This window comes from Epinephelus lanceolatus, chromosome 7, assembly GCF_041903045.1.
Source record: "Epinephelus lanceolatus isolate andai-2023 chromosome 7, ASM4190304v1, whole genome shotgun sequence".
Classification (NCBI taxonomy): Eukaryota; Metazoa; Chordata; class Actinopteri; order Perciformes; family Serranidae; genus Epinephelus; species Epinephelus lanceolatus.
The window spans coordinates 37099384-37125324 of record NC_135740.1 but is presented as its reverse complement, the minus strand read 5'-3'; the positions used below and the strand labels follow the sequence as shown (position 1 = coordinate 37125324).

Here is a 25941-nt window from a genome sequence, read left to right as displayed (position 1 = left end):
AGAATAGGTCGAAATGGAGTTTTCAAACTAGTCACCAAAATAACAACGATCGCCACTACTGCTCTAATCAAGTGATCACGGCAAACATTTCAATGTGCGTTCTACTCTCATTCTTTTGCTCCTGGTTGTGATGAGCTTTCCTATGCTCAGTGTTATTCATCAAAGCACCGAGAAGTTCTGATGATGGAATTTATAATCCGGAAAACAACTTCATATGAAAGTGATTTCTTTTTCATAGTTAACTTCAAACAGAATTTCAAACCAAATGGGTACAGAATATTATTTGCTCAGAGCTTGTTTTATGCCATTATTTTTGACCTCCCCCTTGCTCCTCCAACATCCCACAGATTCTTTGTATGCTTTCAGAAATTTAACAATGTTTTATAACATATGGAGCTGAAAAAAATGCTGCATCTCTTTAAAAGATGCTCAGCTCACAATTTAAAATACATGCCTTCGAAGTTTTCATCAGACTCCCTGAGGGCACTGCCCCTCCCAACTTCACCACCAACTGATAACTGAATGTCTTATTGAAGTTCTCCTGTGAGCTATTGTCTATTGTTCCTTCACACTGAAATTACAGTGAACTCGTACGAACCCCCATTTTGTTTTGATATATCCATACAAAGAGTTTCAAACCCCGCCAAAACCCTGCTGAAATATCTTCAAATACAAACTGCTCTGCCAGATATGAAGCATTCAAATCTCTCATTCTCTTAAAAGTCCTCTGATGCTCCCTAGTGGTACACAGTGCATAGTTCAGAAAGTCATCCAGTCCTCCAGCTGACTGTTTAATGTACATATCATGTAGCGGTGCACTTATTACAACAGCAGCCATCACTTTGCTCTCAGAGAGGTCAGAAAATATTGCTGCTTGAGCTTCAACTTCAAATGATTCATTAAAATTCTAGTGATTAGCGTGCCAGATGTTGTAGGGGAAAAAAGACCAAATATCACTTCTGGATCCTCCAGGTTAATCTAAAGAGATATCAAATAGAATAGATCAACCACTAATATTAAAATGATCCGCAGTGCTGCTGCAGTATCACACTGTGACCACAGTAGGCACTGCCAAAGCAACAGAGCGGCACATCACTGCGCAGTGCAACTAGACCGACTTCAAAGGCTTATATAAAAGAGATGGCACGACTTTGCAAGAACATCAAAGACCTGAAAGCATCACGCAATAACCACATCAGAGCAATGGTGGAAAAAAAAAGGCATGTTTCATAATTCAATTGAGCCTCATTTTACGCACGTAACACAGGTAGCCATATGGAATCACACTGCCAGACATGCAGCCTATACGTCCCATCATGGAGGCACCGCCAAACACCACAGCACTGAGGAGGAAGCTATACATCATATATGATGCCTGAGATGGACGTCACACAGCTCGGATATATTCGGGGGTTAATTTTGGACTGGTTTGAATTTTTGAAAAGCCACTCAAATTCAATTACAATCATGTGACCTGGAGCCGGGAGTAAGGAAAGCTCCGGTAATTCAAAGTGAAGCTAAATTTACAGTAGTGATGCGGCGATCATTGATATGATATTAGAAATGTGCGATCAAGTGCATCAACCGAGCTGATTAGGTAATTATGAACACATGGTATAGTCAACAGATTGAGCTCCCTAATGAGCTTCTAGTAAATAAAATAACAGTGTGTAGCTGATTGCATCTCCAAGGGCATCACAAATGTGAAAATATGAAATTGACACTTCCTCCACTGATGATGCTATACATTCCAGCAAATAGTTTGTGTGTGTTTTTTTTTTTTTTTTTTTTTTGTCAAAACTCATCTCAGTGTTGGTGTCCTTCCATGACTTTAACCAAACCTGCTTTCTCTGCCAGCCCGTGTTATTAGATTTTCACAAGCACACAAGGTGATGGTGTTCATTATTGCTTTTACTCACCTTCAGCTGACAACTTGTAGACTCTTCTCTCGATCTCACAACAGGACCTGCAGAGGCAAATTAAATTTGAGGTATGTAACAGACAGCCAAAATACTATCTCAAATCATATTTCTTTTGCAGGATTTCATATGCCGTGAATTTAACAGTGGGAGAGGCTGACCAATTCCACTGGAGGAAAACCACATTTCTCCGAGACTTAAATGATACCAGATAGATAAAATAAATTAAAAAGGCAAGGAAACAAAAATATATGCTCTTAAGCAAATGTTTTGAATGTAATAAATCAAAAACAAACAATGAACAGATGAAGGTATGATAGTACTACAGTGAAACAAGCACCTGCTCTCATGACCTTGTAATTATTTTGATAAATACTGCCTATTATACAAACCAATTTGCTGCAAAATGAAAACAAAAAACTCTATTTCAGTGTGCAGATTGCTGCACATGATGGTGCCAAAAGTCAGAAACAAACTGCTGAAGTTATTTTCCTAACACAAGGGCAGGGAGGGCCAGCAGGCTTTGTTTTTTATGATCACACAGAATAATTATTTTACGCTCTGGACATAACAAGCTTTGTTCTTAGCTCTGACATCAGCTCTGTTTTCTCGTGGACTCAAAATAATCTTCTCATCTTGACATGACCTAAACTTTCACTGGATGATTATAAGATAAAAAATGTATCCTGATACCATAATCATCTATAAGCAGCAGAAATACAGCACAGCAATCTCAACCACTTATGTTGCCACTCACTTTGATGTCAAATTATTACCGGCCTTACGTTGCTGTAAACAAACAAACAAATGTAACAGTTCTACATAAATGTGTTGGTAGTTTATCGTCTCAGTTTGTGAGCAAAATGCATCTGTATTATTCCTATAATGTAGATAAATAGTCCACAATATAATGACTTCATTGCTTTTTCAATTGCTTGTTTTGCAACTCTGAGCAATCTGCTCAGAATAATAACTGTAAAGGTTATGTGTCAGAATTATGTAAGAACAAGGTAATTAAAGTATGTATACACTGAGAGCATAACATAGAACCAGTTATAGTAAGAGTGCAAAAACATTTTTCTTTGATTACATCTGATGAAAACATTTGATTGTCAGAATCTTGAAACACTTTAATCTCAACATCTAATTATCTAATTATCAGGTGTCAGACACTTAATTTAACGCTTTTTAAGACCTTTTTTTTATAGAATATTTTTTTAAAAAATGAAGACAGATTTTATTCAAGCATCACAGGTAAGTATAAAGATAAGTTTGTAGTCCTGTGTGATTGTCCGTTTTATGTAGGAATATGGTTATTAGAGTGAGTTTGGTTAATCTACATTTTGCCAACAGGCGAGTGCAGGTATGAAGTATAAAGACAGTTTGAGGTTTAGTGGTAGGTTTCAATATTTGACTATAAATGATTGATAAATGAAATTAGATAAAATGTTTGTGGCATTATCCCCTTACAAAATCAAACCGATGACTATTTAATGACCTTTAAGGCCTAATATTTATACATTTTAAATGAATACGTTGTATGGACCTGCAGACACCCTGTCATAACAATTTTTTAAAAATGGTGAATTACAGTATGTTATATTTTATCCTGTAATAATTAGTCAGGATGTCTAAGGATAGCTTTTAAGATGCTTTGTATTACTCTTTCAAGTACTGCCGGTAAGTATAAAAGTAAGTTTAAGTATATATGTGGTCCCGTGCAGAGGTTGGTTTAGGTTAATCTGTATTTTGCCTACATTTAAATGCGGGTATGCACAGTTTTAGGTTCAGTGGTAGTTCTTTTAACGATTTATAACTTTAGAAATTTGGAATTTTTATGCAGAAGAGCCTGACTGTTTTGACAAGAATCAATTAAAAGATGGATAAATGAAATTACATAAAATGTTTGTGGCAATAAGGACCACACAAGTTTAAGGCCAAATATTTCTAAAATTGAAATTAAGACATTTAAATACTTTAAGGACCTGCAGACACCCTGCCATAACAATTATTTAAAACTGGTGAATTACAGTATGCAATGATTGTCTCTGTAAAAGAATAATTATTCAGAGTGCCAAGGTGCCAAGGTGTCAGACACTAAATATTTTTTAAAGACATTTTCAGAATCATTTAAACCAAATTTCAGAGTTTGGACAAATCATTTTTTTCTCATTCAATAACTGCAGGTATATATTATGGTAAGTAAAGTAAATATTATATATGTGGTCCTGTGCAGAGGTTGGTTTTTATGTTGAGTATAATCACTGGAGTTAGTTAGGTTAATCAACATTTTGCCAACAGGTAAAAGTGAGTATAAAGTAAAAAGACAGTTTTAGGTTAAAAGAGGTAGGCTTTTATAGATTTGTAGCATCAGAAATGTGGCCTTTCATGCAGAAGAGCTTGACTTATTTGACAAAAAGAAATTAAACAATGGATAAATGAAATCAAATCAAATGTTTGTGGCAATTAAGACGTCACAAATCCAAACTTAAAGATCATTCAATGGATTTTAAGGCCTAATATTTATAAAAATTCTAATTAACACACCTCCCTGAGATGTACCGCAGAGCGCCACAGGAAGTTACTCCTGCCTGTGGCCATCAAACTTGTAAAGTCCTCCCTCAGAGCGTCAGTACACTGGCCAGTTATAACTCTATATCTAATATATTGTTAACTGTGCAACAGTGACTTAAAGGTACAATAATTCTGTGCAGCGCCGTCCTAACTGCAAAGTAATTGGTGCAATAATTCAACGGCCGCAACACTGTGCAGTTATTCAACGGTGCAATATTCTTTTCAGTACCCTAATTTATTCTTACTTAGACCACTTTTGAATGTATATTTAACATATGATGCACATATTGTACATATCTGATTCCTACTGTGCTGTACTTATAGCATAATGCACATTTTTATATTTTGCACACCTTACATACATTATCTTCCACATATTTTTAGATATTTTACATACTTATGTTAAATATTGTAGCATAATACACATTTTTATATTCTAGATACTTCTAACTTCTACTTTCTTACAGCTCTCTAAGCTATACATCAGAGCAACTGTAACGTATCACAGTTTCCCCTGCAGGATCAATAAAGTATTTCTGATTTCCTAAGGACCTGCAGACCCCGGTCATAACAGTTATTAAAAAAACAGTAAATTGCAGTATGTAATAATTTCCTCTGTAATTATTATTGCTGATAAGGTGGCTAGAACTGAAGCAGAAAGAGCAATGTGCAGATAGATGTTACTATTAAAATGTTTAGCTGCTTTTTGTCCAATGTTTCCTTATTTTATTTTTTTGAGAGTATAAAAAGTCTTTTTAAATTGAAAACAGATGTGGAGATTAAAGTAGCCAATGGGCTGACATTTGATAGACTCTAGCACGACTGCAGAGTTCAAGGACACTGAGCATATACAGAGCAAACCAGTTTAACTTTCATTGGTGGTTTTTATATGACAGTGAGGCAAAAACAGACCATATACCTGCTTTCTTTTAATCAGTGACTCACTCAGACCTTGGAGATAATGCGTAATGACACGTGCGTCCTATCAGTGAGATGGACAGGTCTGTTAAAGCTTCGAAGATTTACACTGATGGTCTCATCTCGTACACCCCCCCCCCCCCCCCCCCCCCCCAAACTCACATCCCATTCATCCCAGCTAAATAGGAACAAGAACAAAGCATTTTGGGGGCTGCTTCTGCTCCTCTAACTCAGACTGCAGCCTTATATTGCTCAGCTTGTACCATGTCCCAATTCAGAAATAGCTGCTTGTTATCATCCCTCTGATCTTCTGAGGACAGTTGCACAGGCTGTTGGGACTTTACTTGAGAAGTCTACAAAGAGTGTGGGTGAAAAACAAGAGCGCTAATGATCTTGGAGAGATTTAGAGAGAGTGGATTGAGGATTCGGAGTCTTACGCTGATGAAACTGGGTTAAATGTTGTTCAAAAAGAATCTGCTCACTGCGATTGACAGCGTGCCGTGGTGTGGTTCGATCCAGGTAATTGTGAAAGAAAACAAATTTTACCCACGATCTGCATACGACAGCTGATAACACGGGCCTAACAGGAATGACATCTCAGCTCCCAAAAAGCTTTCGGAGGTTACCATCTCAAGCTCTAAAGGTATCTGATGTGGTAGACTAACAGGGACAAGCACAAGCATAAGCAGTGTACGTTCTTTAACATTATGTACAGTCCACTCGCTCTCTCAGTGACCTTAGAACCACACATCTTTGATGATGTTCGCTCGGGTAAATAAAATATTAACCAATGTGTAAATATTTACAGATGAGTCCAATGACCCACAGAGTGGCATCAATGATTCCCAGAGAGCTCAGTGAAGACTTCAACTAACATCAGTGTTTATGCTTTTACAACGGGAAAAGAATGTCAAAAAAAAGTTTGTGTTCTTGGTTAAAGGTTAAAATAATGTCAACATAATTAACTTTAAGTCAATTTAACTTTCATTTGTGTCATTTGAGGATGTGTTTTCATTATTGGTCAAACAGAAGCTGAACCTCTTGACTAGCTGTGGTTAAAAACAAGCTCTAACTATCTTTAATTTGATTTTTCACATATTCTTCCTCCATTCAAAATTTAATTCATTATTAGAAAATAGGGCTGGGCAAGATGGAGACGGTGACGCTCGCACAATTGGTACAATTGTTGGCACCCCTACTGGCCGCCCATGGCAAAAAATAATTGGAGGCCAACATTACTGTCTTCAACAGGCTGTGGCACACTCATTTTAAAGCTAGCTGGAAGTCGTGGTATCTTGTGACACAAGACAACCTGAAGCAGCCATTGATGCCAACAATGTTAGCATGGCTCGTCGGGAAGGAGGTTAAAATAACACTTCACAGTTAGGCTAAATTTTGGCAAGGTCTAAATGGACGAGGCCACTTTCAAAACAGTACCTTGAACTCTCACCTCAAGATATCTGAATGAAAATGTGTTCTATTGGTACCAATGAGTCTCCTTTAAACTTAAGATGGCTTGTTCACAGTAAATGTTTTGTTCTTTGCAATCAATGTCCTTCAAATACAATCTGGATATTTGTCTTTTCAAAGTAAAGGACAACCAGTCTATTTGAAAAACAATGACTCACCTAAAACATGATGACAGATACATAATACATTACAACAGAATTGTTGTACAACTCAAAATTATGTAACTGTACCTGTATTAATCTATGGACATCAGATAAAAAGTATTAACTGTAAATTAAGAAACCAAACTAAGCCATTCCTTAAGTCTCAATACTGACATAGTTTTCAACTTAAGCTGTATAGATGACTCAAACAGTATAATCGAACTCCTAAAATTCTGTTACAATTTTTTTCAAGTCAAGATTTTTCCAGAGGCTCAATCTAACCACCCGTATGAAAAGTTTCTGGTGGCAGTGTATAAGGAATTTTTACTTTGACTTAAAGTCAATATTACGATATTACAAATACTTCTATATCAATATTGTGACAATACTATAGGGTTGTCTACTGGTGATTCCACAAAATATTTACACAATGAGATTTTGGTCAACAGTTATCAGTAATGTGGATATAATGACTCAGTGGTAAATAACAGCACAGTTACAACAGTCTAGTAAGTCCAGAAAATTACATCACTAAAACCAGTACAAGAAAACACCTAAGACATACTGATAAAAAAATCTAAGACGATATTAAGCCTCATATCACGATATCAAGGACGTTTCAAAGTTTCAACATTGGGGGGGGACAGGGATAGAGTAAGTACAGCATTGGGGGATTCACAAAAACGCTGATTTGCTACTTTTATTTTGTCTGTATTTTATTTCCGAGCTTGGTCCTGGATGAAAGAAATAATATGCAGGTCAGTTTGTGGGTGTCGGATGATAGATATATTAAAACAAAATGAGAATTATTTAATTTAATATTTCAACATTTAAATCTTTGTTTTAAAATATATATCCTAAGTTTAACAAAGTGTGTGAACTGTCCATAAAATGATCACTTTAAATTTGCTGCCAAACCGAATTATTTGAAGATTGCATCTCATAGTTTCAGTTTGGCAGCAGGTCTTGAAAATCAATCCTGTGCAGGACTCTGATTGGGCGTCCTGCCACACAACATTTTGAGCGTCAAAGAAAGGTCTTTAATTTTGTCAAAATATAATATTTCCTTGTGGGGGAGAAATGCACATGTTCTTAATATTGAGGGGAATGTGTCCCCAGCGTCCCCCTTCCGAAATCTACACCTTTGCATGATATTAATATGATATTTATATATTACCCAGCTCTATTTAGAAACTTTCATGGCAAAATCTTGAAAAAAGGTAAGTGCATATCAGGTCTGCCAGTCAGGACATCAAATCTGTAATGCCAGTACATACTGTATATACGTAAGAACTCCACATCTGACACTTACATAACCAACCTCACTACATGTGAGAGACATACACACAGACATGAACAGTAGACACTGCAAAGTAAACACTGAAGATATCTTGTGACTGAGACAGCAACGTTCACCAGGACATTTCCTTGATACACTATTTATTCTTCGAGTTTGAAGGTCTTAATAATTAGGAATTTAAAATCTTATATATTCGACATCGTTATAATAAAAGTATTACCTATTTGGTGTCTGTTGTTTTTTATGTCATTATTTGAAAAGAGTCCTGTGACTGTCCTTCTAGCAGGTCAAACAAAGTCCAGGACGTGGTCCTCGTTCAAGGGAAACAACAGCTCCGTGGGGCAAATAGAGGCGGGCCGGATGGTGACTGTGTCCTCATGAGTGATTGGATGAGGTGAGTCTTTAAAAATCTGGATTGCGTGGCAGACAATTTTAGTAAACATTAGTCGAGGAAGAAGAACACGTCTTTGCTGCAACTGATTTGGACAAGTCATGAGTGGATGTCCGTACTTTGAGAAGAGGCATTTGTACGTTCAGATTGTCTTTACAACTAAACTAGAGCTCTGAAGGATTTCTAATCACATTTTCTTTCCTTTTAATTAGATTAAATAAATCTTTTTTAAATTCATTATTAATCCTGATTATAGGAAAACATCGATTAACAAACACCTTCTCTATTCACACTGCAGGTTATTCAAAAACAAGCCTCCCACAACAGAGGAAGAGGAGGAGGATGCTCAGGCAGGGGTTAACAAGGCCAGTAAAGGAGGAATCATCTATGGAGACTACCTGCAGGTAGAAAACACCTCTAATCACACGCATCAGTCTTTGTACCCAGCCTTTTTTTAATGAACGTAAATTTGTGTTTAAATGTGTGCATTTCAGTTAAGTGCTTCATTTCTTTTCAACTCTCAGCTCGACAAAATAGTCTCAGCCCAGGTGCTGCAGAGTGAGTTAAAGGGTAATAAGATCCACGATGAGCATCTCTTTATCGTCACCCATCAAGGTAAAAATGTCTTTATCCTGCTTAAGAGCCGTTTTCTACTTGTGTCACAGAAATAAAACCATTGTTTAAATGTGTATTCAGTAATCTTGTTTTGTTCATTTGTTTGGGGGAATTTAACTTGTTTGCAAGTAGTTTTGCTTGTGTTTTTTTATATTCTAGTCTTATGAATTAGTATTTTTTATGAGAAAATTTGCACTCCTGAAAACACAGAAATCCAAGAATCTGATTTTTTTTTATTTTAAATCTTATAAATAACAGACTAAGTTGCTCAAATGTGCATTTTTTTTGTAGTGTTATCAGCCCTGCCTGCTTATTGACCTGTTTATGTTGTAATATTACACTAAAATGTTTATTATGTTTGTTTTTTGTCTTTTATTTCAGCCTATGAACTGTGGTTCAAACAGATTTTGTTTGAGCTTGATTCAGTGCGACATATCTTCATCAGTGGACACGTAAGTCACATTTCTATGATTAGTCTTAACAAACTTTGTGTTTTTTCTTGTTCAGAAGGACATAAGGTAAATTTAAATTAATATATAGTAGTATATTTTCTTGTTTCAAAGTACCATCATTTAGATACGATTCTGAAGTCAAGAGGAACATGTTGGAGCACTAAATTCAGATCTTTTAGATGTGAACTGTCAGTGTTTTTAACACTGATCAAATTATGAAATTGGCAAGTAGAACCATTTGAATAAATTACAAAAATCTCAGAGTACAAAATCCTCGGAGTAGAACACAGTCAGATCTCACAGTGCCGCTGTTAGATAGGGAGTCATATTTAATAGGAAGCATTTGTTTTATTCAGTCAATCTGGCTTTGGAGTTCAGTGAGACAAAAATAAGAAATTCTGCATCGCTGGGCCGATGATCTAAATTAAAATTAGAGCAACAGTTTTAATTCATGACTTTTCCCCTGGAAGGGACAGACATTAACTTGATGAAATAATGATTGGAAAAACTGAACTCTAATTATTTCAGTAATTGTCAATTAGATTTTGTTTGCCTGTGTCAGGATATTTGCTCACAAGGGTTACAGCTGATTATTTCCTTCCATATTTGACTCCAGGTTCGAGATGAGCGCAACATGCTCAAAGTCAACACTCGCATCCACAGGATCGTGATGATCTTTAGACTGCTGGTCGACCAGTTTGCGGTTTTGGAAACTATGACAGCCTTGGACTTTTTTGACTTTAGGTAAGCTTATAAATAACTGCTGGCCCTTTTTACTTCACCTCTGAAAAATTTATCAGATGCACTCCTTCATGGTGATGCACTCTGACTGTGTTGTGTGCATGTATGCTTTACTTGTGTGTGTGTTTTGTTTGTAGAGAATACCTGGCTCCAGCCTCTGGATTTCAAAGCCTTCAGTTTCGGATCTTGGAGAACAAAATCGGGGTCCCGGACAACCTGAGGGTTCCATACAACAGACGCCATTACAGGGACAATTTCAAAGGTCATGAGAGCGAGATGCTGCTCGCTACTGAACAGGAGCCAACACTCTTAAAACTAGTCGAGGTAGGTCCATTAAATACCTGCACATGGTCAGCAGACTTTAAACTTGGTCAAGAGTTCATTACAGAAGGCATCATTTTCTTTGATTGTGTATCTCTGCACTATTTTTAAATGTTCTGTATCCTGCTCTGGATAAGCCCACCTGCTACTCACCAGGGTATAAAAGTGATAAAACCTCTTGGCTGTTCTTCTCAGGAGTGGCTGGAGAGAACTCCTGGCTTGGAGGCGGATGGGTTCAATTTCTGGGAGAGGCTGGAAATCAATATATTTGATGGGCTGAATCAGGAGAAGGAGAAAATCGAGGTAAGAGATGACTCCAGCTTTCAAACAAACTTTCTATGCTCCATCCCTGGAGTGCAAAGATGATTGACAGACAGTATTTTTATTTACGGGTTACTTTTTTTTTTTAAAGAAAATGGCAGATTCAGAGGACAAGGAGGAAATGATGGCAGAGCTGATCAAACAGAAAGAGCTGTTCACCTCTCTGTTTGATGAGAAGCGCCATGACCATCTCCTCAGCAAAGGTGAGCATTTTAATCTGACTCATTAATTAAATGTCATTAACCAGTGTTTGTCAAAGCTTCATATTTGTGTTTGACTCAAAATTGTATGATACTATTCATTACTTTGTGAACTTTAATATTTAGACTATAGCTCACAAGACTACAGAAATAAAGACGATTACTTTAACTTTACAAGTAACACATTTTCCATTTCGCTGACAAGGTGAGAGGCGGCTCTCTTACAAGGCTCTCCAAGGTGCCCTGATGATCTACTTCTACAGGTATGTGGTTTTTACAGCATTCCTTGTCCTTTAATTGTGCAGTGATGTAATGTCACGAGTACAGAAGATGATTAGGGTCAAATGTGAAACATTTTTTTGAGTTGTAAGGTTAACGTCAGAATTTGGACCCTTTAAAATGCCAAAAAAATGCAGTTTTGTGAATGGACACTTGAGGCTGGCTACAAAAGCGAGCCAATCACCATAGAGTCCCATATTAGAATGGCCAAATTTACACAAGAAATAAACGTGACCAGCTTGGTACAAAAAACAGTTTTGGTTTCTATGGCTAACTTCCCAATTTATGGCAACTGTACAGGGGTGTGAATTTTTATATAACTCACCGGTTTATATTTTACTAAGGCTTAAAGTTATGCACAATAAAGGGCGTGGCTGCTTTCAGTGACATAGCGGCACTTCTGGTTACAAAAAACACCAATGGCCGAAATGCCAAACTCAGGTCTTTAGAACATGAAAGCACAAACCAATGGGTGACGTTGTGGTAGCTTCGTCCATTATCTTATACAGTTTATGCCCCAAACTCAGAACTCAATCAATTTCTCACATGTGGCGCTAACCATCTTCTGTACAGGAGACTCATTAAGGCTACACAAGAGTTAATGAATGTCAAGTAGTCAAGGAGGTGATATTTACTCTTGCGATTTCTACGAAACACCACCAAAAAACATTTTTCTACACCACTTGATTGTCTGCACAAAATATCCAACAGTAAATACTGAAATCTTTTACCTTTCAGGGAAGAGCCAAGGTTCCAGGTTCCCTTCCAGCTGCTCACATCCCTCATGGATATCGACACCCTCATGACAAAATGGCGATGTAAGTTCCTGTAGCATCTCGGTCGGTCTCTGCATATGCTCACTGGTGAACAAAAACAGAAACATGTGCAGGAAAATAAAGGATGTTTCTACTAGAAACCCACGCTCTCATATTTCACCCAAGGGCAGAGCTGGACTAACAAGGGAGTTTACAGAGCTAAAGTTAGGTCAGGACCTCAGAGGCAGAAGAGTCTTATAACATCCTGTACGCCTGCTGATGAATCCAACAACTTATTCCCATGAAATACTTTTCTTACGCCTCTACGTCTCACTTATGTCTAAACAATTTCCAGCTCAAATGAAACATGCAGAAACAAAACATTGCTCATATCACAAAGGACTTCTTATGTCTATTATTTCAGACAATCATGTATGCATGGTGCATCGTATGATTGGCAGCAAAGCCGGCACAGGGGGCTCATCTGGCTACCACTACCTGAGATCCACTGTCAGGTATTGTATGCTATGAACTTTAACTTATTGATTAAACTCTTTACACAGCAAGTATCTTAAACACTTCAGAGTTAATTTAGATAAGGACAGGACACTGCTGCTCTCTGCTTATCTAAATTAACCTGCCATATGGTCACTTCTATCTGACATGCACAAACTATACTTAAAAGTTCATTTCAGAGGAGCAACGACAAGCTCTTTATTTTGTATCAATTACATTTTGGCAGCAGTTTAATTTAGCTTTTGTCCTTCAGATAGTACAGTTTGTACTATCTGTATATTGTGAGAGCACGAGTTAAATATTAAATAAATTATTTTCTTTTCCCTTTAGTGACCGCTACAAAGTGTTTGTGGATCTGTTCAATCTGGCAACGTTCCTGGTGCCTCGCGACTGGGTGCCCAAGCTAAATCCCAACGTTCATACGTTCCTCTACATGGCTGAATGCTGCGACAGCTCCTACTGCAGCAGTGAGGACTCAGACTAAGGGGGAGTCTCAGTCATCTGGTCTGGCTTGCTTCCTTTCACTGTAACTGATCTCAAAACAGTGGAGCCTATGCACAGCTGGAAAGCTTCAGTTACAAGTGTATACGTGACGATAGGTAACCATCAAAATATGCAGACACACATTTCGATCTTTTGAGCTCAGATATGCATGACATCAGATTGATATACCTGAAAAAGCCCATTCACTCAAAGAAAAAAAGTGTTCTCAGGAAATTAGGGTATTTCCAGTCCCATCGCTAGAATAAATGTTGGCATTGTACATTTTTGCGAACTACGGACATGTTACTTTTGTTCGTTTCATACCTACCATTGACATTTCTGCAGCAGACAGCAGCAGATCACTATTTGAGACCAACAAACCAGCTGTGTTTCAACATATCCACCAAATACGAAACATATAAATGTTACATATCTGTGATTTGCAGAAATGTATAATGCCAACATTTATTCTGGCGGCTGGGTTGGGCATTTCCCACTTTTGCAAAAGAACACTAAAACACTACATGGAATGATGACGACAGCTCTTAACACGCACTAAGGTGGCTTTTTGTTGTTGTGATTGTGTTTTTTCCAATTGAAAATAAGATGGGAGTACATCATGGCACAGCGACGGGTCATTTCACAATTGAAACCACCGAAATATCCATTAGGGAGACATTTGATATCGTGATGGTGTTATTAAAATAACAAAATGTGTTCATTTTAATGTCAAGCAAGGTGAAAAAAAATCTCTTTCTCATCTCATTGTGACACTAAAAGCAGGCCAAATATCCCACAATTATGTTAACAAAGGACAGAACAGTAAATTACCAGTTCATTAGTTGCATGAGGCCGCGGCGCCGAGGTTCACACGCCGGAAACTTGTGACGCAGTGTCTGACCCTGAATAATTCAAATGGCCAAATTAGACTATTTTACTCTAATTTCTAATCTTGACCGGCCACAAAGTACAGCAGATGGCTCCTTGATAAAATCTACTTAGATGTTTTCTCAATACAATTATGTAAATTCACTGTGACTGACCTGAAAGCAAATGGATCAGTGAGCAGTGATCAAACCGGTGGCTGGGATGGGTTTTTACCAACGCATTATCTTTCATGTCAGCATGGGGAAGATGTCAGAGAGGCAGCCATTTCTGACGACTGACATGTAAAAAGGTGTACATAAAAATGACAATAAACCTTCTATAACCAATCAACGTCAACATCTAAAATAGAACAATTTGCACAGCATAATGTATTTGTACATAATGTTAATAATGTAGTTGTAATAATGTGTTTTGTATAGTATGCTATGGTATTACATCAATTTTGTTGTGTATTCATGCAGCGATTAATCTCTGTATAGATAAATGTATGAGCCATATCACCCAAAACATGTATCTACCTTATGTATTTAATAAGATACAGGGTTTTTTTTGTACAGTGCTTTTATTCTTGTTTTAGTTTTGCAGTTTTGTGTGTGTTGATTGCTCAGGTATGATCCAACACCTATCAGCATATAAAGTGATTTATTTTGTTTTAATGATGTAACATGGTGACATTTCAATAAAAAACATTATTTAAAGTGACACTTGAAGGCAAACAGATAATTGATTTAATTTTGGCAGCACACTCACACAAACACATACAATGACACAGATACACACAATCTCGTCAAAGGAGAACTGCCGCCACAGAATCTGCAATACCTGGGAAGAGAGGGGGGGGGGAAATCAGGATGTGGTATTAATCCCTGAGGGTATAGTGGGCACAGCAACATACAGACACCAAACTAAAAGGAGATATAAACAGAAAATGACGAGAGGCTAAGATCATACTTACCACAAATGTTTCCACCGATTTTTATATAAACATAACCCTCATCGCCCCATGTGGTTCCCCAGGAGTTCTGCACAATCCAGTATGGAACATCCCCTAAGACAGACAACATGCATTTCAAGATTGAATTATTTACAGGGTAAAGAAGCACTAGGGAGGGGTGTGTGTGTGTGTGTGTGTGTGTGTGTGTGTGTGTGCTGCCGCTGCAACCACTTTAGACTGTTACATAATCACTCATATCCTTGTGTAATACCCACAAAGCACAAGTGTGCGTGAAATAATTCATGTTAAGAAATATAAAACACCAATGTGTATGAACTACGTCAAGGAATGGACAGTGAGGTAGCTGCGATAATATTCTGACGGATACTGTAAATATAAGACGACCTTGTATCTCCAAACTCGATCAATTCAAGCCACACACCTTAAAAAAGTTTTCACACTGATTATTTGTTTAAAACATGAGAAACTGAATAATCAGAACTACTTCACTGAGAAATCGTCCAACATGACATAAAAACAGTGAACACAAGCCTCGTGTTTGCTAACCCAGCTACTTATTGATCATCGTGTACCAAACAGGACCCGCAGGACAAGAAGGCAAAAGGTAAAATAATGTCAAATCAACACACACTGAATGCGGCAAAAACAGTTTTCATGACAACTGAGTTTCAAATTCTGCTTTTAATTCTTAATCTTCTAAATCTATTTTTTATTTCACCATATTTCTTTGCCATGTGGTTCTACTTTTTAAAGGTTTTTCAAGAAATTAGTTCAGACGTGTTTTAACAAGACACTACTATATTATCAACAAAACAAGACTTGCAACAAATATTTCACTTAATGTAAGAAAATTATAATTTGGGGCTCAGTAACAAGCTTGTTAAGGACCTAACAGCTTCTTAAACTATATATCTTTCTCCCTTTGTTTTAACAATTGATTAGGGAGGGATGAGGCACTCTGCTCTGTTGCTGCAGCTATTTGTGATTAAGACTGATTAAGACTAGCATATTTTTACCTGAAAATCTTGCCTAGTGCAACTTTAAATTACTTCCAAAAGGCCCTTGGGGTTGCAAAACTTTCTTGACCTAAAAAGGTAAGTGTTAGCTCGAGTAAAATATAAAATCCCAGCTGTCTTTCTTGAATTAGGATTCATTCTCGTGCCAGTGTGGTGACAGCACGTACCCATAGTGTTGTATCCAACTACCAGGACAGCATGGTTAGACCACTGGCTGGAGCAGTGGTGCTGGATGATTCCACCCAGGTAATCCTGCCAGCTGACAGCATCCACGATAGCTGCCAAGGGACCGCGCTCCACCAGCTGACCCATCATTGCCTCCTCTCGACCGCTGAAGAATAACAGAAAAATTCACTCTTGAGGCAGCCATACTGGTCCTATGATAACACTGTTTTTTTGTGGTATTGTCATGTGAAGTACTGTTGAGACAGAACGCTATGAAATATATCAGGATACACTTTCCAAGCAAGATATTGAATCAAGGTTATTACCTGAATTCAACATTTCACTGAGCCTATTTTGCACCATTTTCTTGGGATCAGCAGTTCACCTCTCTCTACTCTTCCCATAAAATTGGTATTTTCCTCATTTTCTCTGTTGCACATATGTAGGCACCCTCTGCCACCCCATCTTGTCCTTTCAGCAGATGATTCCCACTGGGGATAGCTGTGATGCCCTCCTCTGCCAGGTTCATGACATAAGGGCCATGGAGTGTAAATCTGTGCCAGATTTATATTGAATAAAGGCATTTTACACTCCACTCATGGCGAGGTGAGGTCTTATCTTGTTGAAACTTTATGATTCTGTTTTTCCTTTGTTATGCAGCAGTAAAGATCTGGCTTATGAGCCCCTTAACCAGAAGGTTAAGACACCCCCGTGACCCCTGAGTCTCCACCCTGCACAAATGTCCAATTTCAGCAGTTTGATGCACTCAATGATCCAGCACTCTGACCTTTCTGAAGTCGGGGGTGGGTCAAAAGGCACAATTTCATACTGGGATCAGTGGATTGTTGAGATAAAGAGGTCTTTTAGTATAAGCGTGACATTGACATTTACTAGGTTTGAAAGCAACTGAATCTTTACTTTTAAGTTCTGTTTAAGAATGATTTATTATATTATAATGCCAAAATGTTGCCAAATGTTATAAATAAAAAGCTACATCCAATTCAAGTTGTATGAAAGTAAAGAAACTATACAAAACAGAATGTGTTATATTAAGTTGGCAAATGTATTAATCTTGGAAGCTCTGTTGAATAAAGATTAAAACTTAATCGACTGACACAGGACCCTGACCCTCCCTTTCATAGCAATACAACAAAAATAACAAGCATTATAGATGCATGAGCGTGAGTCATGATCCTGTTCAATATTATATAATGAAGATCTGATTCACTTTAACTTACGGTTACTTGGCCAGTCACCGTGACCAGAGTAAAGAACCTCTGTGCTACTGAGCAATCTGTCTGTGTTGACTCGGTAAACATTGTCATCTGTCATTGCGCAGGACCAAGCCCCCTCCCCTCTACCTCTGTCCTTGGTCCTTTATGAAAGCCACTTTAAAATTCCATGTCATTTTACCCAAATACAACGCAGTTAATTTTTACCCTTTATTGCTTGTAGATAGCCTGCAAAAAATGTATTTTACCTGAAGTCATGAGCAATGAAGTTCTTCACAGCAACACCGTCATGTGATTGAGAGAAAAAATGGCAGATCCCTGTCTTGGCTTTGTAGGGGTACTCTGACCGAGGCACCACTTTCACTCTGGTCTAAAAAGCAAATAGTTTATCTCAGTGAGTGTGTTATCTTAATACAAAAAATCAATTCATCTTATTTATGCAAGATCCTGGCACAGGCATTTTCCTAATTTCTGTCTGCCAAGAGACAGCAATCGTATTTTGCTTACTGCCTCTATATATCTCTCTAATTAAAACACATGACAATATTACTTGATTTTAAGCTAAAGCTATAGAGACGTTATCTTCACACAGGTTTCCTCTTTCATAAACAGTCACTTTGGGAGCACATAAGGATTTAATACACCTCTTGTGCTCTTATGTAATGAAGTACTGGGAGTTTATTCTCTATAAACAACTTAGGAAGAAGCTGTTAAAAGGTAAGTTCTGTGTATTTCAACCTGGACCCCACATTTCCATGTTTTTGTGTCTATGTGACTCGTGGGAGCAACCATTCTTGAAATTTGTCACAGCTGGCAGCAGACACTAGGTTGTGATGTAATCACTCGGGGCATGTTTGCACCGTCAATTTACATCCACCTGAAGTGCTTATTTTTGGCACTGACATGTTCAGATTATATTCTAAGTGTTTGACAATTTACGGACAGGAACCCTACAGAGACAGACATTTTAGTTAACAAGTATGATCTATTTTGTTAAACCAGAAACAGCCCCAAAATCACTATCACAGAACCCCCCACACTCCACTTAAACAAAAATCAATTTCATCATTGTAAAACACACTTTGTTTAAAGCTGACAGAAACAAAATTAAACTCACAAAAAACATCTTGGTTCATGTTTCTACTGTTCCAAAAATCGTTCCAAAATTGGTTGAAATAAACTCTTAATTCACCCACTAAGGTGTGAAAGGATTTGTCTTTAACAAAAAGGTTTATCTTTCTAGGGATCCTTTACATAATGTTGTCAGACATTTAGAATAATAATCTGAACCTGTCAGTGGCAAAAAAAAGCACTTTTAGTCAACGTAAATAGAGAGAGCTTACTTGCCCCGAGTGGTTGTACTGCAGCTTGCTCTGCTACTGCCAGCTTCAGCAGTTCGCTCAATACTGGACCAATTTCAAAAGCAGTTGTTCCCACTGGTCACTTAGAAACAAAAATATGGGCAAATATGATTGAAAAAATACCAGGCTTACCCTTTAAAGACCTGAAATCATGTAAAATGATATCAACATACTTGCTTTAACCAACTCAGGGCCCGTAACGTGGAGCCTCCACTGCAGCCCTCATTTTTGTAGGAGCAGTCCAGAACCTGCTGCACACTGAGCTGCTCCAGCTGCGAGCCTCCTATGGCATGGGTGGACTGCATGGCACCAACTACGCTAAATGCCCAACAGCTCCCACACTGCAAAGGTAAAATTACACTTATCAGGAAAAACAAAACCACAAAGGGAAGGCTGAACAATCCTTGAGGACTTGAACAAAACCCCAGGATAAAATAATATATTATAGTATCTGGAAGAAGAGATGTCATTTTGCGTATCCCCATTTTCAGAGAGGTCGGTGTCTCACTAAAGGACACTTTTTGCAATCTCTGCTGTTAAAATCACTGCTGAAATTCCTTTAAAAAAAAATACAGTAATATCAGTGTAGTACAAAATTTAGATACATTTAAATAAGGTTTGGTGGCTAAAACACTGACTAATATTGGGCTATTGGGCTTTATAAATAAAACTGATTGAACTTGAAAGATTTGTTCCAAAGTAAAGAGTTTGGGATGTGACTGCATTTGGAGTTAAGTCCAGTATTACCAAAGACAGGAATCTACAGTGAGTGTGCAAGTTGTACATGTTGATGAGGTGAGAAGATCTGGCTAGTCTGAGTGAACTGTTTGTTTTCTGCTGCCATCTACTGACAGAAACACCTCAGGTATGCTGTGTCTTGAGGAAAATCTTAATTTCTGCTTCAGTTAATGTATTTAGTTTTAAGATATTCTGACAGCAAAAGTTGCTCTTGTACTACATCTCTCATATAGATTACACTGCTTTCCTGAAACCAGTCATTTTTTAGAGGGGAAACATACAGTATTTCATTATGTAAGAGACTGCATCTTTTCCTGTTTAACATTTGCACAGGCAATCTATTTTCAAAACAGCATCCGACCAGTTCACTTGCTCAGCATAAATTCCCATAAATGCGATGAAAACCTGAGCTCCCCGTGTAAAAATCCAATATTTTGTTGCTCAATATGGTTCCATGCCTTAAAATCAATACTGAAACCAAAATCAGTCATTATTGCTTGGAGTGGAGGTAAGGATGTGCTGAGTATACAAAATATTAGGACCATCTGCTCTCTCCTTTAAAGCAATGAAATGTACTTGAGTCATAAAAGTGGAATCACAATAAGGGAAAACTGAATCAAGAAGAATGTATGAGATGTGAGTGGCTTGATATTTTGTGTCTTTGTGCAGGGTGCAGCATTTTATTTTCTGTTGTGGAAACTCAGTCCAGACAGGTTCACGGATGGGACCAGAGGAAAAGAAATCTGTGCAGGAAAAAATTGCAGCAGAGTTGAGTGGTAGGTGAGTGTGGTCATGTACAGATTCTGCCTGAAGTGGTGAGCTTCACCGGACTTCAAGAGAACAAGATATATGTTATGGTGTGGGCTGTTTGCTGTACGGGTTATGTCTCTCCCTCAGGACAACAGTTTCACAGTGAAAATGTCATCCCCGATGGCAAGTTGGCTGACTAAAGAGATAAAGGACGCAGGTGAACCTTCACGAGGACAAGCAACAGCTCCATCTCACTAAAAGTCACACTAAATGGCCTAGTTTGTCCTTTCACCATGATTAAAAAGTCTCCCTCCACTACAAAATGTGGTTTACTTATTGTTAACAGCACTTGGGTGTTTGACCTTCACTGTGCAGAATGATTCATGTGTCGACTTTGATACTAAAAGACTGTTTTCAAATTCATCTGCTGAATGGGGGAAGTTTTTGTTTACGTTAAATCTGTTTATGATGTGCACGTCTCGTCAAATTTTGTGATATCACAACAGCTTTGGAGGCCGATGATGTGTGATGTGGAGACTTGAAGCCTTCAGTGCGGATACTGTAAACCTATGGTGAAAAATAGCAGCACACACAACTCCAATATCTTGAGCAACGTATCAGGTGCACGGCTGTAGCAAGGATCTAAAACAAAGCACTGGCGCTAACAGATACATTTATTTGGCAAAACAAACAAATGGATTCTATAGTGTCTTGCTGTGTGTTATCGTCCTGGGAATCTTTTTTTTTTTTATTTTTTTTTTTTACTTTTCAGCTTTTGACACCGGTTGTTGTTTCTAATTGTTCCTGACACTCCTCCTACTTAAGGAGAGGCCATTGCTGGGCGGGTTATTCATTCAAAGATGGATTCTATCATGCAATTACTGTGTGTATTCTCTGTCCTGATTATTGTTTGAACCTCACTTGTTCGTATAAATTCCCATTCCTGTTTGTTTTTGTTGGTTATGCCCAAGTGCTGGCGTTTTATTTGTGTTCGATACTGCACACCTATAAAACACATTTCAGTGAAGCTGGGGACATCATGTAACCGGTACTTTAACTTTTGAAATCCACAATATTTGCTTGTTCATTCATGCTGGTATTTACAATAGGGGAGAAAGAGTCAGCATCCTTTTTAAGAATTGTAACCAGGTATACTATGAAGGAACTGCGACATTCAAACTTGGCCCCTCCTCTCTCACTGCTCACGTACACTGCAAGCTACTACTGTAGGAATGTTACATTTACTGTAATGGAAAAGCCGATACATTAGCAAGCTGTCAGCCAACAGCTGGCACCTACCTGGCCAACAAAAAACAGGCCAACTTTGTGTCACTCTTCATCCCCATCCTCTCCTTTAGTGCCTGCCAGTGAAAGTCAAAGCCAACCCCAAATACACTCTTGCCTTGTAATGGCTTTGTCCACTTTGTGTTTCGGCTTGCTATATTTGCATTTCTGCTGTGCTGTGTATGAGATTTTCGTAGCTTCCTGTTGGATGCATGCTGCTACCACCTTTTAAAGCCCTGACCCTCACCTATGTGCCATTACTGGCTGTGACCTACACATCCAGAAATGTCATGTACACAGCAAAATAAAATGAAAGTAATAAAATACAGGCAGAGGGCAGGGTCTCTGCCGATAAATACATCACCACACTTGTGCTGTAGTGGGGTCAAAAGTGATGACTGAGAGAGATGACTTCTGTATGAGTCAAACATTGTTTTTTTTGTAAAATCCTGCATACTTCACCTTTAATATTGAATTTTTGTTGAGTAAAACCACATCAGGCTCAAATTATCATTCCAGGCAGAGGATTTTTACATCTTAAAACATGCCTGAAGGGGATCTTACATAAATTGATATTCATCCCTACAGCTGAAGCTTGGAATTATTTATTTTGGCTATGTCATTTCTGAGGCCAATTATGGGTACCCTTATGCATATTTTGGGTTGTCTATTTCCCGCCTGTTTCTTATGATATCATCTAATTGTTTCTTAATGAATACAAGATTTAAAAAAAAAATAAAAAATAAGATTCAGTGAGTGTAGCTCAACTGTGTCTCTCTACCTACACTACATTCCCACCTATACAATAAAATCCATCATCCATCTGTTTAAACCTTACTGCTTCTTGGTTCTGGACCGGCGCCACCACTGCTTTGTCTCTCCAGTCAAATTTGGCTGGGAGCCCCTCTGTCTTCAGTCCAGAGAAGAGAGGAGCTCTGTCAGCGCTCGCTCGGAGGTAGAGATCTGTGGACAACAGATACAGCTCAAAGTCATTCCTGGATACAGAGATGCATGTAAACAATGACTGTGCAGATTCAGCCCAGTTGCTCAGGGGGAGGTAAGCTGCTCAGTAAGCTATCCACTGGACAGGTACAAAATAACTGAATACATTTCACCTGATGTGTGACAAAACTTCATCCTACCTCTGAATTCCTTCTGTGAGAGGTCAGAGAACCGGTTGATGCCATACTTGGCGGACTGTGGTCCTGCGGAGAGTGAGTTCAGGTATGCGTGCCGCTCTGTAGCATTCTGGAAAAACACACATGGTCAAGTTAACTGAAGGGACAGCAATTATTAAGGCAACTCAAATCATCAAACACAGTAACACAATATGAGTGAGTACAAAATACATCCCACATGTCATTTACATCTCACTATTTCATCACTATCCCATGGTAGAAAGGAACCAGGTACATTTACTCAAGAATGATAATTAACACTTTCAATGTACTACATTTCACGAGGAAACATTGTTCACTTCGCTACATTTATCTGACATCTATAGATACAGGTCACTTTGCAGGTTTCAGTTTTTACAAACAAATATAATTGGTGTTGAAGATTAATCTGCAAAACAGTTGTTCAGTCTCTGAAAATGCACCTTAAATAGCTACAGCATTTACCTGCCACTTAGAGTTGTCAGTTTATTAGGTACACCTAGCTATAACTTAAGCAGTCCGATAAAACTCAGTCAATCTTCATGAAGGTTAAAATGTTCACTTTACGTTTGGACCCCTGTGAAGTAATACTATGTGCAACCCATTTATATGAACAAGAGTAGACTAAGTAATAGAAACACCTCTGAGTATAACGCAGTACAATGCAACAGCACCACACACTTAACAGCCTTCAGAATGACCATGAGGGTGAGTCAATACAATTATCAATGTAGGAAGAAGATGTATTTCATGGATGTTGCATGGAGGTTTTATCTAGCAGTACCTAATAAACTGGTAACTGAGTGTATACTAATGATAAATCGGACAGGAGTAATTTTAAGTTTACTTGTGTTTGTATTTTATATCTAATTTTAAAACAACTATGCAACTTTTGCTCAACAGTGGCCACAATTGTTAATTATGGGAGATTAATACATACTAAAACCTAGTGTCACAGTAGCACAAATATAGAAGAGTCATAAAGCCAGTGAACTGACTGTTACACATCAGCTTGTACTAGCCACCATAAGCTACTGGTCATACCAGACCTAATTGTGCAAGGGTGGGTTTTTTTTAAACTGCTTCTTAATTCAGCTTTTGTAAGAAGACAACTGTGTTAATTCTGCATTCAAAAGTTGCACAGTCTCAATTTAAATACATTTTGCTGGTAGCTAGAAGCTACACAAGAAGCACAGCCTACCTGTAACTTTAAATTGCAAGTCTTGTAATGCTAAAAGAGTAGGGCTATTGTTAACGTTCAATTGTGGCATTACTTCTTTTACCTAACCTAGTGTCAACCTAAGCGCTACAGGAACAGTGTCATTCCTGCTGTCTAAGTCTTTTACTTTGCACGTCCCTCTTATTTATTTATTATTCTTAACCACCTTTGGAAGTTTTGATTTGTCTTAACTATTTATTGTCCCTTGCATCATGTTCTTAATCAGGTCAGTTTTTTTTGTTGTTGTTGTTGTTGTTGTTTTTAAATGAACTTCATGGTTTTTATTTCCAGTTTTACTTCTGGCTTTCGCAAATCCTGATCAGTAAGCCTTCTGAGTACTTGTCTCTTATGTTTTATGTTTCTATGTCCTGTTTTTGTGCAGTCTGATGTCTTCTGTTCTATGTTAAATGCTCTTACTGCAGAACAAATCTACCTTCGGGTACAAATAAAGTAACCTGAACCTGTCCCTCATTTATAGCATATTAATCTACAATTAATATATCCTCCTGAGTCCCTGTGTCCTCATTTGAGGACATCATGTTTTGGGTTTACTTGACCTTATGCTTCATTCTACTTAACTTAGACCTGTTGTCCTCATTCATGGACACTTTTTGTGCCATATAGTGGTGGTAAGAGCACAATACACTAATCCATGTCAAAACAAGATGGCAGCCATCTCTCTCAAGTCAGTGCAGCTGATCCTGAGATAAAAGTGGACAAAATCTGATCAAATTTTATGGTTGAAACCTATTTATTTATGAATTATAATGTTTGTAGTTTAATATGGCAACAAGTTTGACCAATTGTATCAACAGTAACAAGTTAAGACACTATTAACTGGGAAGTACTCGTTTGAAGACATTTGGACTTTACTGTCATCTCGTTTGTGGACATTGGGACTTGATTATGGTTGACAGTGTTTAGTTTTTTATACTTACTTTTTATACTTATCAGATCCTACTGATCCCAAATAGCATGGAGAAATTAAAAAATGTATATCAAACAAAAGTTCGGGTCTCGGGTGGATATAATTTGTAACATAAGCATTTCACATATATTACATTCCCTTCATTTAAATAAGTGGGCGGTGTCTGAAGTGACGTGCCCAGCTATTTGTTTACAGCCGTGAGTTTATCAGCGTGTAAAAACTCATGAGTGACAACCATGGTGACAAGAGTTTTCCTTTACGTCTCTGTGTTCCTCTTGTTTGTGTCTCTTACCTGAAAATAGAGATGACGGCGCGTAAATTCCTCGCTGTTGACTTCATACCTGCGGTGAAACTGCTCTCTGAACGAGTGGAAATCAACCGCAGAGCCGTTTAACTTTGTCCGAGTCTCAACGGAGCTCACATTTCGACAACACAGAGGACAGACGAGCATGTAAACAGTCGCTAAAACAATTATATACAGATGGCCGCCCCTCATTTGACGAAGAAACGTAGGTTTAAAACATTCAGTGGTTGAAGAGGGAAGTAAATTCAAAAGTAACTGGCGGAAAAAGGTGAGGTAGAAGCTAGTGCGCACGCGCAAGAGCAAGAGGCGCTTCCTTGGAAACAGAAAGTAAAGTACCATTCACAAGGAGGAGACACTGAGGACACTTTTAATGTTATTGTAAAATAAATATAGAAATAAATTATGACTAAGAATTGTTGTAATAATTAAAAAATAAATTAGAAAAATATTTGGGAACCACGCTGACATTTATGAATGATTTTGTACCTAAGTTAACCAACATTTAGAAAAACAAAAGGCTCAAAACTATGGAAATAAAATGAGAGA

At 37.9% G+C, this 25941-nt stretch overlaps 2 protein-coding genes and 2 long non-coding RNA genes across 5 annotated transcripts in view; 2 read left to right on the top strand and 2 right to left on the bottom strand.

The window, feature by feature from the left end:
• Window positions 1–8639, bottom strand: part of LOC117261071 (uncharacterized) — a 30095-nt gene extending 21456 nt beyond the window's left edge. The window contains exons 1-2 of one of the 2 annotated variants that reach the window (XR_004502007.2): window positions 8545–8639; window positions 1920–1966 (exon numbers count right to left, since the gene is read on the bottom strand). This is a non-coding gene — a long non-coding RNA (uncharacterized LOC117261071). Of the gene's footprint in view, window positions 1–1919; window positions 1967–5848; window positions 6064–8544 lie in introns of those variants that run through there. The other variant, XR_013491841.1, reaches the window with a different exon arrangement.
• A 61-nt stretch (window positions 8640–8700) lies between these two features.
• Window positions 8701–14988, top strand: tdo2a (tryptophan 2,3-dioxygenase a). The gene is made up of 12 exons (XM_033633284.2): window positions 8701–8851; window positions 9014–9119; window positions 9240–9330; window positions 9712–9782; window positions 10399–10526; window positions 10661–10847; window positions 11040–11147; window positions 11257–11368; window positions 11571–11628; window positions 12383–12462; window positions 12824–12914; window positions 13246–14988. Exons 1-12 carry the CDS (start codon window positions 8817–8819, stop codon window positions 13397–13399), a joined length of 1221 nt encoding a protein of 406 aa, XP_033489175.1. The 5' UTR covers window positions 8701–8816; the 3' UTR covers window positions 13400–14988.
• Window positions 13993–25688, bottom strand: ctso (cathepsin O). Its single transcript, XM_033633285.2, has 8 exons — window positions 25384–25688; window positions 22930–23035; window positions 22626–22750; window positions 19189–19356; window positions 17903–18024; window positions 16425–16588; window positions 15242–15334; window positions 13993–15108 (listed from the first exon to the last, which is right to left on the bottom strand). Exons 1-8 carry the CDS (start codon window positions 25585–25587, stop codon window positions 15074–15076), a joined length of 1017 nt encoding a protein of 338 aa, XP_033489176.1. The 5' UTR covers window positions 25588–25688; the 3' UTR covers window positions 13993–15073.
• On the top strand, window positions 19485–21690 carry LOC117261072 (uncharacterized). Its single transcript, XR_004502008.2, has 2 exons — window positions 19485–20533; window positions 20651–21690. It is a non-coding gene; the product is annotated as an uncharacterized LOC117261072 (long non-coding RNA).
• Window positions 25689–25941: the final 253 nt, after the last annotated feature.

Bases quoted from the DNA above. Each gene is read 5' to 3' on its own strand.
- tdo2a (XM_033633284.2), top strand. From the start codon at position 8,817: ATGAGTGGATGTCCGTACTTTGAGAAGAGGCATTT. The intron at 11,629-12,382 runs GTATGTGGTTTT...TTTACCTTTCAG, and splicing joins CTGATGATCTACTTCTACAG to GGAAGAGCCAAGGTTCCAGG. The intron at 12,915-13,245 runs GTATTGTATGCT...TTTTCCCTTTAG, and splicing joins TACCTGAGATCCACTGTCAG to TGACCGCTACAAAGTGTTTG.
- ctso (XM_033633285.2), bottom strand. From the start codon at position 25,587: ATGAGGGGCGGCCATCTGTATATAATTGTTTTAGCGACTGTTTACATG. The intron at 16,589-17,902 runs GTAAAATACATT...GTTATTCTTCAG, and splicing joins TTCATTGCTCATGACTTCAG to CGGTCGAGAGGAGGCAATGA. The intron at 15,335-16,424 runs GTACGTGCTGTC...TGTCTGTCTTAG, and splicing joins AGTTGGATACAACACTATGG to GGGATGTTCCATACTGGATT.